At 45.6% G+C, this 13,108-nt stretch overlaps 1 protein-coding gene across 47 annotated transcripts in view; it reads left to right on the top strand.

Annotated features, from left to right (window-relative positions):
- The window catches only part of LOC110535257 (band 4.1-like protein 3), a 117,201-nt gene that overhangs the window by 87,073 nt on the left and 17,020 nt on the right, over window positions 1–13,108 (top strand). For 15 of the 47 annotated variants that reach the window (XM_090189372.1, XM_090189373.1, XM_090189371.1 and 12 more), the window contains 3 exons: window positions 6,350–6,508; window positions 8,741–8,860; window positions 9,116–9,208. In XM_090189372.1, the coding sequence (XP_090045498.1) occupies window positions 6,350–6,508; window positions 8,741–8,860; window positions 9,116–9,208 (372 nt within the window). Of the gene's footprint in view, window positions 1–289; window positions 1,205–2,848; window positions 2,969–6,349; window positions 6,959–8,740; window positions 8,861–9,115; window positions 9,209–13,108 lie in introns of all 47 variants that reach the window. The other 32 variants (XM_090189357.1, XM_090189353.1, XM_090189346.1 and 29 more) reach the window with 4 other exon arrangements.

Below are 13,108 nucleotides of genomic sequence, written 5' to 3'. Positions count from 1 at the left end.
TCTACTGCCAATGTTTGTCTATGTAGATTGTATGGCTGTGTGCTCGATGTTATACACCTGTCAGCAACGGGTGTGGATGAAATAGTCGAATCCACTCATTTGAAAGGGCGTCCACATACTTTTGCATATATACATTGTAAATGTTGCTGTCTATGTTCATGCTGTTTATGATCTATGTTCCTTCAAGTCTAAAATGGCTTCCTTATTGCTCTTCTTGGGACTGCCATTGGAAGTCCTACTCCCCCATTGAACTGGCTAACCCCAGTCTTTGTATGTATCTTGTATGTAGGACTCTGACGGGTGGGTAATAGTAAGCAAAGTCCCTCCTAAGGTAGCCGAAAAGAGAAACATTGTCAACTATAAAGTTATGGCCGTCGATAACACTGTGGCTGAAGGAGCGCTCGGCGGCGCCAGTGGTGTCGTTGTCATCAAGGAGTTTGGCAAACCATACGAGAGCTTCAGCAGTGAACTAGCGTCCAAGGCCGAGGAGATGGAGGAGAAGACCTACACCCTGGGCAAATCCTACGACACCATGTCAGGCAAGATCGTCACCATGACGACGCAGGCCAAAGATGGCGGGGAGGCGGCGGTAGTCGTTCCTGCGGTGTTCGCCAGGGAGCTGAAGAGGGCAGCAGACCAATCCACCACCACTGTGAAGATCATCCCGGTGTCGACTGAGTACGAGATGCCAGTGTCGGTCCACTTGAGTCTCCCGCCCATAGAGGGAATCGGACCCCCAATGATCACCATCCAGGAGGCAAGGACCCCCTCTCCATCTGAGGGAATGGGACCCTCCATGATCACCATCCAGGAGGCAAGGACCCCCTCTCCATCTGAGGGAATGGGACCCTCCATGATCACCATCCAGGAGGCCAGGACCCCCTCTCCATCCGAGCCCAGCGACGGTGGCCTGGGCGCCATGCGGACCGTAGTGTCCATCCGATCCAGCCAGGACATCAGTGATGCCGCGAGAGCTGACAGCAGGAAGCAGCTACGGGAGACTTTTCTTCTGGGAGACAGGAGCACCACCCCTGTTGCGCCTCACACACCCCTCTCTCCACGGTCCCCAATGGCCAAGTCCCCAATGGCCAAGTCCCCAATGGCCAAGTCCCCAATGAAGATGCCCAAGCCTCAAATGGTCGATCTGCGTCTGAGCCCCAGCCCTGTGTCCTATCTTTCCAGAACCCCATCGCCCTCCAAAGTGGTAGGATGATATGAACCCCCCCCCCAAATACCTGAAACCCCTTCCCCCTTCTCCCTAACCCTCCACTTTATCCTCAAATTACTTCCTCTTCCCCCCCTCTCCCTAACCCCCCGCTTTATCCTCAAGTGACTTCCTCTTCCCCCCTCTCCCTAACCTCCCACTTTATCCTCAAGTTACTCCCCCCCAAACCCCCACTTTATCCTCAAGCCATTTCCGCCCCCCCCCCCCCCCCCCTAAACCCCCACTTTATCCTCAAGCCACTTCCGCCCCCCCCTCCCTAAACCCCCACTTTATCCGCAAGCCACTTCCGCCCCCCCCCCCCCCTCCCTAAACCCCCACTTTATCTTCAAGACACTTCCGCCCCTCCCTAAACCCCCACTTTATCCTCAAGCCACCCCCCCCCCCCAAATCCCCACTTTATCCTCAAGCCACTTCCGCCTCCCCCCAAACCCCCACTTTATCCTCAAGCCACTCCCCCCCCCCCCCTCCCCCCAAACCCCCACTTTATCCTCAAGCCACTTCCGCCTCCCCCCCAAACCCCCACTTTATCCTCAAGCCACTCCCCCCCCCCCCCCTCCCCCCAAACCCCCACTTTATCCTCAAGCCACTTCCGCCTCCCCCCCAAACCCCCACTTTATCCTCAAGCCACTTCCGCCCCAGCCTGTTTGGTCGTCTTATCCACTGCAACAAGGCTGGACCCGGCGCTGTTTTGCACTCGACTGAATGTTCATGAGAATTGCATGGGAGTCTGTTTTTTCTTTCTATAGTCTGCTCTGTTTAGTTGATCCCTTTGCCACTGTATTTGGTGTCATTTGTTATCTGCATGCCTTAACCAAACTTGCTGCTCCATGGGTACTGGCATTTGTTTACCTCTTTCATTTCAATTTGTAAATGAAAATCGTGTTTTGTTTTAAGCTGGTCCCCTAGCTGCTAGCCACACCAAATTAATGCTTTCCACTATGGCTTATGGTACGGTATACTATGGTTGGTATGCCACTGATTGCTTCAGCCCTGCCACTTTTACTTTGACTTCCCTGGGTTTGCGCTCTGACCTCTCTGCAGCTTGATCTGACATGATGATATTGGCCCTATTCATAAGAGGAGACCCTCCGACACACAAGACCCTCATGTCTGTCTCACCTATTGCCTTTATGACTGACATTCTCAAGAGAAAAACAACTCGGGTTCAGTGATTGACATGTCACAGGATGGTGTTTCTACCCATGTGCTCTGTAAAAGAAATGCATTGCTCCGAGTTGCATAGAATAGCACACAAACTGGATTAAAATAGTTGGAAACTAATTTTATGAAACCTTTGTAATTCTTGCATTGTCTTATAGAAGGAAATCAATCTAGGTTGTGATTGACATAATTATTTTTGAATACTTTAGAATAAAATTTGACAAACCCAATTTTCTCAAACCCAATCCTCTAAATTGACCTTTCTTAGCTATCAATCATAACCTCAATTGCTCTTATGAATAATCCCATCCAACCCCCCGTCCCCCGAGCTTGTGTCTGGGCATTGTGTGAAAGACCTGTCTCTTTGTCTCTCCTCCTATGTACGTACAGTATCTAACTGTGTGTGTGTGTCTCTCTTCTACTCCTGTTGTGTTGACTCTCCCCATCTCTCTGTCTGCTCAGCCAAAGCCAACCTTTGAGGAGATGTCCCCGGAGCTCACCGCTCTCTTACAGTCGGCCAGAGATCAGACCAGCACGCGGGTCTGGACTGCTTCGCCTGCCTTTAGTCAGACCGTGTTTAAGGTGGCCTCTTACACCATATAGATAATATACAACTCAACAAACGTGATGACAGCAGTTGTAGTGCATGCATATCTGAGTTGTTAAAAGGATTTTTTTTAACCTTTTATACAGGTTATCATTGAGATCACATCTCTTTTGCAAAAGACCTGTTCAGTATCTGTACTGTTTGTCACTGATGTGTTTGTTGTTGAGGAAATGTTGTCACTGTAGCCACTGTGTTGTCTGTCAGGCTTTTCTGTCCCCTGTCTGTCCGTCCTTCCTGCCGGCCATTAAAACAGTGGACAGGTTTATGAGGAGGAATATTTTGTCTAGACAGAGGCACCACATGGTCCTGGGTCCTTATTGAGGAGGAATGTTTTGTCTAGACAGAGGCACCACATGGTCCTTGGGCCTTATTGAGGAGAAATGGTTTGTCTAGGACCACATGGTCCTGGGGCCTTATTGAGGAGGAATGTTTTGGCTAGACAGAGGCAACACATGGTCCTGGGGCCTTATTGAGGAGTAATGGTTTGTCTAGACAGAGGCACCACATGGTCCTGGGGCCTTATTGAGGAGGAATTGTTTGTCTAGACAGGCACCACATGGTCCTGGGGCCTTATTGAGGAGAAATGGTTTGTCTAGACAGAGGCACCACATGGTCCTGGGGCCTTATTGAGGAGGAATATTTTGTCTAGGCAGAGGCACCACATGGTCCTGGGGCCTTATTGAGGAGGAATGGTTTGTCTAGACAGAGGCACCACATTGTCCTGGGGCCTTATTGAGGAGGAATGTTTTGTCTAGACAGAGGCACCACATTGTCCTGGGGCCTTATTGAGGAGGAATGGTTTGTCTAGACAGAGGCACCACATGGTCCTGGGGCCTTATTGAGGAGGAATGGTTTGTCTAGACAGAGGCACCACATTGTCCTGGGGCCTTATTGAGGAGGAATGTTTTGTCTAGACAGAGGCACCACATTGTCCTGGGGCCTTATTGAGGAGGAATGTTTCGTCTAGACAGAGGCACCACATGGTCCTGGGGCCTTATTGAGGAGGAATGGTTTGTCTAGACAGAGGCACCACATTGTCCTGGGGCCTTGTTGAGGAGGAATGGTTTGTCTAGACAGAGGCACCACATTGTCCTGGGGCCTTATTGAGGAGGAATGTTTTGTCTAGACAGAGGCACCACATGGTCCTGGGGCCTTATTGAGGAGGAATGTGAGAGTGTTAACCACCCAGCATATTTGATTTTGCAACTCTTCTCCACCTTTAGGTCATTTTGATACCCGAAAGTGGGGAACAAAGCAATCATCCAGTGCACAGCATGTTAAATGATTTAAACATGCATTCAGAAAGATCACATCGGTACTAACATATGAAGTAACCCTTCCCTACTGTATGGAAGCAGATTCTAGGTCAATCACCCAGAGTGGCTGAAAACTTGCTTTGTTGATGAAATTTCACTTCCTTATGATCTAAAAATATATTTTTTTACCAAAAGACAAATATAATTATTCACGTTCTAAATCGTTCAGTGTGGACTTTTCCTCTAACATCCAATAATAAGCACCAAGATCTGTTGACATGGAGGTGCAGGTTTCTTATAACTGTTGACATAGAGGTGCAGGTTTCTTATAACAACTGTTGACATAGAGGTGCAGGTTTCTTATAACTGTTGACATGGAGGTGCAGGTTTTTTATAACTGTTGACATGGAGGTGCAGGTTTCTTATAACAACAGTTGACATAGAGGTGCAGGTTTCTTATAACAACTGTTGACATAGAGGTGCAGGTTTCTTATAACAACTGTTGACATAGAGGTGCAGGTTTCTTATAACTGTTGACATAGAGGTGCAGGTTTCTTATAACTGTTGACATGGAGGTGCAGGTTTCTTATAACAACTGTTGACATAGAGGTGCAGGTTTCTTATAACAACTGTTGACATAGAGGTGCAGGTTTCTTATAACTGTTGACATAGAGGTGCAGGTTTCTTATAACTGTTGACATGGAGGTGCAGGTTTCTTATAACAACTGTTGACATGGAGGTGCAGGTTTCTTATAACTGTTGACATAGAGGTACAGGTTTCTTATAACAACTGTTGACATAGAGGTGCAGGTTCTTATAACTGTTGACATAGAGGTGCAGGTTTCTTATAACTGTTGACATAGAGGTGCAGGTTTCTTATAACAACAGTTGACATAGAGGTGCAGGTTTCTTATAACAACTGTTGACATAGAGGTGCAGGTTTCTTATAACAACAGTTGACAGAGGTGCAAGTTTCTTATAACTGTTGACATGGAGGTGCAGGTTTCTTATAACAACTGTTGACATAGAGGTGCAGGTTTCTTATAACAACAGTTGACAGAGGTGCAAGTTTCTTATAACTGTTGACATAGAGGTGCAGGTTTCTTATAACTGTTGACATAGAGGTGCCGGTTTCTTATAACTGTTGACATGGAGGTGCAGGTTTCTTATAACTGTTGACATAGAGGTGCAGGTTTCTTATAACTGTTGACATGGAGGTGCAGGTTTCTTATAACTGTTGACATGGAGGTGCAGGTTTCTTATAACTGTTGACATGGAGGTGCAGGTTTCTTATAACTGTTGACATGGAGGTGCAGGTTTCTTATAACTGTTGACATGGAGGTGCAGGTTTCTTATAACTGTTGACATAGAGGTGCAGGTTTCTTATAACTGTTGACATGGAGGTGCAGGTTTCTTATAACAACTGTTGACATAGAGGTGCAGGTTTCTTATAACTGTTGACATAGAGGTGCAGGTTTCTTATAACAACTGTTGACATAGAGGTGCAGGTTTCTTATAACAACTGTTGACATGGAGGTGCAGGTTTCTTATAACAACTGTTGACATGGAGGTGCAGGTTTCTTATAACTGTTGACATAGAGGTGCAGGTTTCTTATAACTGTTGACATGGAGGTGCAGGTTTCTTATAACTGTTGACATAGAGGTGCAGGTTTCTTATAGCAACTGTTGACATAGAGGTGCAGGTTTCTTATAACAACTGTTGACATAGAGGTGCAGGTTTCTTATAACTGTTGACATAGAGGTGCAGGTTTCTTATAACTGTTGACATGGAGGTGCAGGTTTCTGTTGACCCCTTTCTTCCCTCTGGCCTCCCTAATCTTAGCCATCTGACAACGGTAAAAACTCCAATGACTTTTGAATGGATTATGATAGAGACATGAGGTTTGGACCATTGGTTTTTCTTAGAGGACTATCTGCACAATTAACATTAGTTTACTCATTGGTTAAAATAGGTGTTTTTGATTGGACACCCTACAGATTCATGTTATTTTTTAATCCGCTTCCATACTACTGTAGATTCAATCCATTTTGAAGGTTCAAGAAGACTGTTGGTTATGTCTTGTTTGTTTTCTTTGTTAGACAACAGAGAAGGTGGAGCGGATCGTGCTGCAGACAGAGGTGGTATCTTCCCAACAAGAAAAGGACCAGGACCAGCCTGAGTTGAAGTTGGCACAGCCAGAACAGTCTGACCACCAGCCTGACAACATGGAGAACCAGGCAGAGCATCAGACTGAGCAGGTAGAGACAGACTCACTGGAAGGGATAGGGGACGATAGGCCTCAGTCCGTGCTGGGGTTTACAGGGCTGAGCATGCATGATGACCACTCTGACGACTCAGACACGCCAAGCGACACTAGTGACGCCACTAGCGTAGCCTCGGCAGGGCCGGCCCTGACTGCCGCAGCCAAGGCCGCCGTGGACAAGGCTATAGGGGCGGCGGTGAAGCAGGCGGAGGCCGAGGAGAAAACTCCAGCCCCAGGCTTGGGTGGAAGCCTAGGCCTTGGGCTGGACAGTCAGTCAGAGGGAGAGGAGTCAGCAGGGTCAGTCTCAGAGGAGGAAGCGGAGAAGGAGAACAGCCAAGACTGGAGAGGGTGCTTCGTGCCCCCCTCCCCCGTGCACACCTCTCCTATTGGAGCGTCCTGGCAGAGTCTCAGTGGGGAGGTAGCTGCTGCAAGGGCTCACTCGGAGGTAACACCCCAAAGAGCCCCAAAATGTTCCCTAGTTGCCCCATTGACCTGTAGTACCTCTCCATAAGTACCCCCCTAAACTATCCTTAACTGTCCTTCCTACTTGCCTACAATAGCACTGGAAAAGCTACCCCCGTCTCATATTCCTTGTTGCCCATGCTATTTAGAAAGTGCTCAATCTGTTGCAGTCTTGCCTTCCCATTCCCCTGTAATATCACTGGAAAGATTCTCCCCAAATGATCCCAATCTTGGCCTCCTATTAGCTAGTAGTGCCAATAAGCAGGAAGCATGCAATTTATCCCAATCTTGGCCGTATTACCACAGAATCAGCTACCCAACTCCCCCAGTCCTGACCCTCCTCTTTGCCAATAGTAGCAGTCAGCCAGCCTGTGCTGCTGTGTGTTCAGTGATGTGCAGGTGGGAGACTGTCCTTTTCCCTGTTTCCTGTCCCTGTTTCTGCCCACTGGGTTTTCTATTGGAAAGCATGACCTTGGCCAGGCAGGCTGTACATACTGTATCTATCAGCCAGGGAGGTATTGAAAACGGTTGAAGATTGCATAGAGGGACTTCTTACGTGTGTGATTGTGTGTATGCAGGCCTGTGTTTTTTTCACACAGCGCCACTATAAACACTATAATATTTTCGAGCTGCACATATACACACAGTATCATAGTGGAAACAGTTTATTTCTTCCTGACTTGTTGTTGCTTTATTTCCTCAATGTTCAGATACACTGAGTATCTTAAAACATTAAGAACACCTTCCTAATATTCAGTTGCTAGAAGGCTTTAACCCGTCTCCTCCCCTTCATCTACACTGATCGAAGTGGATTTAATAAGTGACATCAATAAGGGATCATCGCTTTCACCTGGATTCACCTGGTCAGTCTATGTCATGGAAAGAGCAGCTGTTTTTAATGTTTTACTCAGTGTAGTTTACCTTTGTGGCAATCATGAGCAGCAATGAATTAGAATGTTTTATGGACACACGTCTATGAGAAGCACAGATTGAATAGATAGCGGTCTGTTGCAGGGTTATTGTCTATTGGTCCACAGACGTTTTGAATTATGTGAACCGTTTCAGTTTATAAATACAATCCTACCAGGTAGACCCATTTGGCTTCCTTCTAAATGAATAAATATGCTTCCACAATCTCACATAAGACTTACTCTGTGGTGAACTGTGATGAATTCTTAATGAATGGTCCAGGATGATGCACTAAGTGTCGTAGCCTCTTTCATCATAAATAAATAAAAAAACAACTATTTATTTTATAACAACATCTCTGCTATTTGCTTTTGGGATTTTATGTTATCATTTTGATTTGATTCATTTTGATAATTTTAGAGGAGAGAGAGGATGGTCCTCATGAACAGCCAGTCCTTCAGTACTTTCCCTTTCCTATTTCTATGACCTTTCAATTCATTCATTAATTGCTTGTGTGTCCTGTAGACAGACGGTGACAATGTAATTGTGTGCGAGCATGCAAACGTGATTGCCTGTGTGTGTGCATAAATAAATATAAGGGTGAAATCTCATTTTCTGCACCCTTTTCATTTCTCCCTCTCCCTCTCTATCCTTTTCTCTCTCTCTCGCTCTCCCTCTCTCTATCCCTCTTTCTCTATCCATGTCTTTATTTCTCTGTTTCTATCTCTCTCTCCCTCTCTCTCATCCCTCTCTTTATTTCTCTCTCTATCCCTCCCTCTTTCACTCTCTGTATCTATCCCACTTGCTCTCACTCTGTCCTTCTCCATCTCTCTCTCTCTCTATCCCTCTATCTCAGTTGTCTGTGCTGGAGGCTCCAGAGGTCCTGACCTTCAACAGGGCAGACGTGGTGGATGTGACCCAGGAGGTCCCTGTAATACACACGGAAATGAAAACTGTCACATACCAGTCACTAGAGGTAAAGGCCCTCTCGTCAGACTTATGTCTCATGCTCTATTCTGGATATTCTCATATACTCCAATGTGTATATTTTTGACCTGGGTAGTGTTCATTAGGGCACACAATGGAAAATGTTGTAAAACTCTAATTGCAACAAAAAACCTCCAAGTGGTTCCTCCGTGTTTCAGTCCGTTTTACAACATTTGGTGCCTAAGGAATACGACCCTGTTATTCCATCCAATTGAGATGATGAATTGTGTCTATGTTGTTCCAGGCTGACGCTGATCCCGAGGCGGGGGTGTTGATGAGCGCCCAGACCATCACCTCAGACACCACCAGCACCACCACAACCACACATATCACCAAGGTATTTACTACCTGACCTCAACTCAGAGGGGTGCCACTGTCATTCATCTCAGCTTTATCCATGAGTCCCTTTTGTGTCCCTTTGATATTTTAAGTTTAAATTGTGCACCAATTGTAACGAGTGCGCTGAGAGTCGGGAAACAAGTTCAGGGAGTGAGTGTTTTAATCAATAAACAAAACAATAAACATGTAACACAAACAAACGCACCGACATGAAAACAGAGTCAATAACACCTGAGGAAAGAACCAAGGGGAGTGACAGATATAGGGAAGATAATCAAGGAGGTGATGGATTCCAGGTGAGTGTCATGAGGCACGTGAGACGATGGTGACAGGTGTGCGGGATAATCAGCAGGCTGGAGAGGGAGTATACGTGACCGTACCCCCTCCCCGACACTAGGCTCTATAGCCACAGGACGCCGTCAAAGGGGACGAACCCGGGGATCAGGAGCAGACCGGTCACCCCTGCTGATGCGCGAGAACCTGTCATGCCAGCTGAAGCACCGGAGCCTGTCGAGTCAGCTGGGGCACGGGAACCTGACAGATCGGTTGAGGCAGGGGAACCTGGCGATCTGGTGGGAGCAGGGGAGCCTGGCGATCCGGCTGAGGCATGAAAGCCCAATGAGCCACCTGAGGCAGGAGAGCTTGGCGATCCGGCTGAGGCATGAAAGCCCAATGAGCCAGCTGAGGCAGGGGAGCCGTGCGATCCGGCTAAGGTCTGAAAGCCCAACGAGACAGCTGAGGCAGGGGAGCCTGGCGATCCGGCTAAGGCATGAAAGCCCAACGAGACAGCTGAGGCAGGGGAGCTTGGCGATCCGGCTGCGGCATGAAAGCCCAACGAGCCAGCTGAGGCAGGGGAGCCTGGCGATCCGGCTGAGGCATGAAAGCCCAACGAGCCAGCTGAGGCAGGGGAGCCTGGCGATCCGGCTAAGGTATGAAAGCCAAACGAGCCATCTGAGGCATGAGAGCCTGGCGATCTGGTTGAGGCATGCGAGCTTGACGAGCCGGCTGAGGCAGGGGAGCCTGGCAATCTGGTTGAGGCATGAGAGCCTGTAATAATAATTTTTTTTAAAACACTCCCTGATGCTTCCCTTAGATGAGGTGTTATTCTGTAACGAGTTCACTGAGAGTCGGGAAGCAAGTTCAGGGTGTGAGTGTTTTAATAAATGAAACACTTAACACAAACAACGCACCAACATGAAAACAGAATCAATAACACCTGAGGAATGAACCAAGGGGAGTGACAGATTTAGGGAGGATAATCAAGGAGGTGATGGAGTCCAGGTGAGTGTCATGAAGCGCTGGTGCACAAGACAATGGTGACAGGTGTGTGGGATAATCAGCAGCCTGATGACCAAGAGGCCGGAGAGGGAGTATACGTGTCACCAATATTGCATTTAAAGGCCTGATATATTAAATGAAGTGCCCTTTAATATAGACCGCATCCAGCATTTTGACATGTCCCTCTGTGACTGTTTAGGAAGATTTTAACCCACTTAAACTCCCCCAAGTTTTCACCGTCCTTGTAAAGCCCAAGTTATTTTATTTCTTTGACAAAGTAATTTCTAATGATTATTATTTATTTTTTTGTGATTAGTGATTCATTTACGTCTGTCCCTCATTTTAAGGTCAACCCTGTTACATGAACTGAATTCTCCTTTTAATAAGATGATACTATTCCTTAAAAAAATTAAAAAAATAAACCTTGAACATCTTATAGTCAAATCATAGTGTATAAACAGGTGAGCTGGTTCTAGTCTTTATGTATAAACAGGTGAGCTGGTTCTAGTCTTTATGTATAAACAGGTGAGCTGGTTCTAGTCTTTATGTATAAACAGGTGAGCTGGTTCTAGTCTTTATGTATAAACAGGTGAGCTGGTTCTAGTCTTTATGTAAAAGCAGGTGAGCTGGTTCTAGTCTTTATGTAAAAGCAGGTGAACTGGTTCTAGTCTTTATGTATAAACAGGTGAGCTGGTTCTAGTCTTTATGTAAAAGCAGGTGAGCTGGTTCTAGTCTTTATGTATAAACAGGTGAGCTGGTTCTAGTCTTTATGTAAAAGCAGGTGAGCTGGTTCTAGTCTTTATGTATAAACAGGTGAGCTGGTTCTAGTCTTTATGTAAAAGCAGGTGAGCTGGTTCTAGTCTTTATGTAAAAGCAGGTGAGCTGGTTCTAGTCTTTATGTATAAACAGGTGAGCTGGTTCTAGTCTTTATGTATAAACAGGTGAGCTGGTTCTAGTCTTTATGTAAAAGCAGGTGAGCTGGTTCTAGTCTTTATGTAAAAGCAGGTGAGCTGGTTCTAGTCTTTATGTAAAAACAGGTGAGCTGGTTCTAGTCTTTATGTATAAACAGGTGAGCTGGTTCTAGTCTTCATGTAAAAGCAGGTGAGCTGGTTCTAGTCTTTATGTATAAACAGGTGAGCTGATTCTAGTCTTTATGTATAAACAGGTGAGCTGGTTCTAGTCTTTATGTATAAACAGGTGAGCTGGTTCTAGTCTTCATGTAAAAGCAGGTGAGCTGGTTCTAGTCTTTATGTAAAAGCAGGTGAGCTGGTTCTAGTCTTTATGTAAAAGCAGGTGAGCTGGTTCTAGTCTTTATGTATAAACAGGTGAGCTGATTCTAGTCTTTATGTATAAACAGGTGAGCTGGTTCTAGTCTTTATGTAAAAGCAGGTGAGCTGGTTCTAGTCTTTATGTATAAACAGGTGAGCTGGTTCTAGTCTTTATGTAAAAGCAGGTGAGCTGGTTCTAGTCTTTATGTAAAAGCAGGTGAGCTGGTTCTAGTCTTTATGTAAAAGCAGGTGAACTGGTTCTAGTCTTTATGTATAAACAGGTGAGCTGGTTCTAGTCTTTATGTAAAAGCAGGTGAGCTGGTTCTAGTCTTTATGTATAAACAGGTGAGCTGGTTCTAGTCTTTATGTAAAAGCAGGTGAGCTGGTTCTAGTCTTTATGTATAAACAGGTGAGCTGGTTCTAGTCTTTATGTAAAAGCAGGTGAGCTGGTTCTAGTCTTTATGTAAAAGCAGGTGAGCTGGTTCTAGTCTTTATGTATAAACAGGTGAGCTGGTTCTAGTCTTTATGTATAAACAGGTGAGCTGGTTCTAGTCTTTATGTAAAAGCAGGTGAGCTGGTTCTAGTCTTTATGTAAAAGCAGGTGAGCTGGTTCTAGTCTTTATGTAAAAACAGGTGAGCTGGTTCTAGTCTTTATGTATAAACAGGTGAGCTGGTTCTAGTCTTCATGTAAAAGCAGGTGAGCTGGTTCTAGTCTTTATGTATAAACAGGTGAGCTGATTCTAGTCTTTATGTATAAACAGGTGAGCTGGTTCTAGTCTTTATGTATAAACAGGTGAGCTGGTTCTAGTCTTCATGTAAAAGCAGGTGAGCTGGTTCTAGTCTTTATGTAAAAGCAGGTGAGCTGGTTCTAGTCTTTATGTAAAAGCAGGTGAGCTGGTTCTAGTCTTTATGTATAAACAGGTGAGCTGATTCTAGTCTTTATGTATAAACAGGTGAGCTGGTTCTAGTCTTTATGTAAAAGCAGGTGAGCTGGTTCTAGTCTTTATGTATAAACAGGTGAGCTGGTTCTAGTCTTTATGTAAAAGCAGGTGAGCTGGTTCTAGTCTTTATGTAAAAGCAGGTGAGCTGGTTCTAGTCTTTATGTATAAACAGGTGAGCTGGTTCTAGTCTTTATGTAAAAGCAGGTGAGCTGGTTCTAGTCTTTATGTAAAAGCAGGTGAGCTGGTTCTAGTCTTTATGTAAAAGCAGGTGAGCTGGTTCTAGTCTTTATGTAAAAGCAGGTGAGCTGGTTCTAGTCTTTATGTAAAAGCAGGTGAGCTGGTTCTAGTCTTTATGTAAAAGCAGGTGAGTTGGTTCTAGTCTTTATGTAAAAACAGGTGAGCTGGTTCTAG

The sequence above is a fragment of the Oncorhynchus mykiss genome, chromosome 11, assembly GCF_057628025.1.
Source record: "Oncorhynchus mykiss isolate SJ-2025 chromosome 11, ASM5762802v1, whole genome shotgun sequence".
Lineage (NCBI taxonomy): Eukaryota > Metazoa > Chordata > Actinopteri > Salmoniformes > Salmonidae > Oncorhynchus > Oncorhynchus mykiss.
This window is presented reverse-complemented; position numbering and strand designations above follow the sequence as displayed.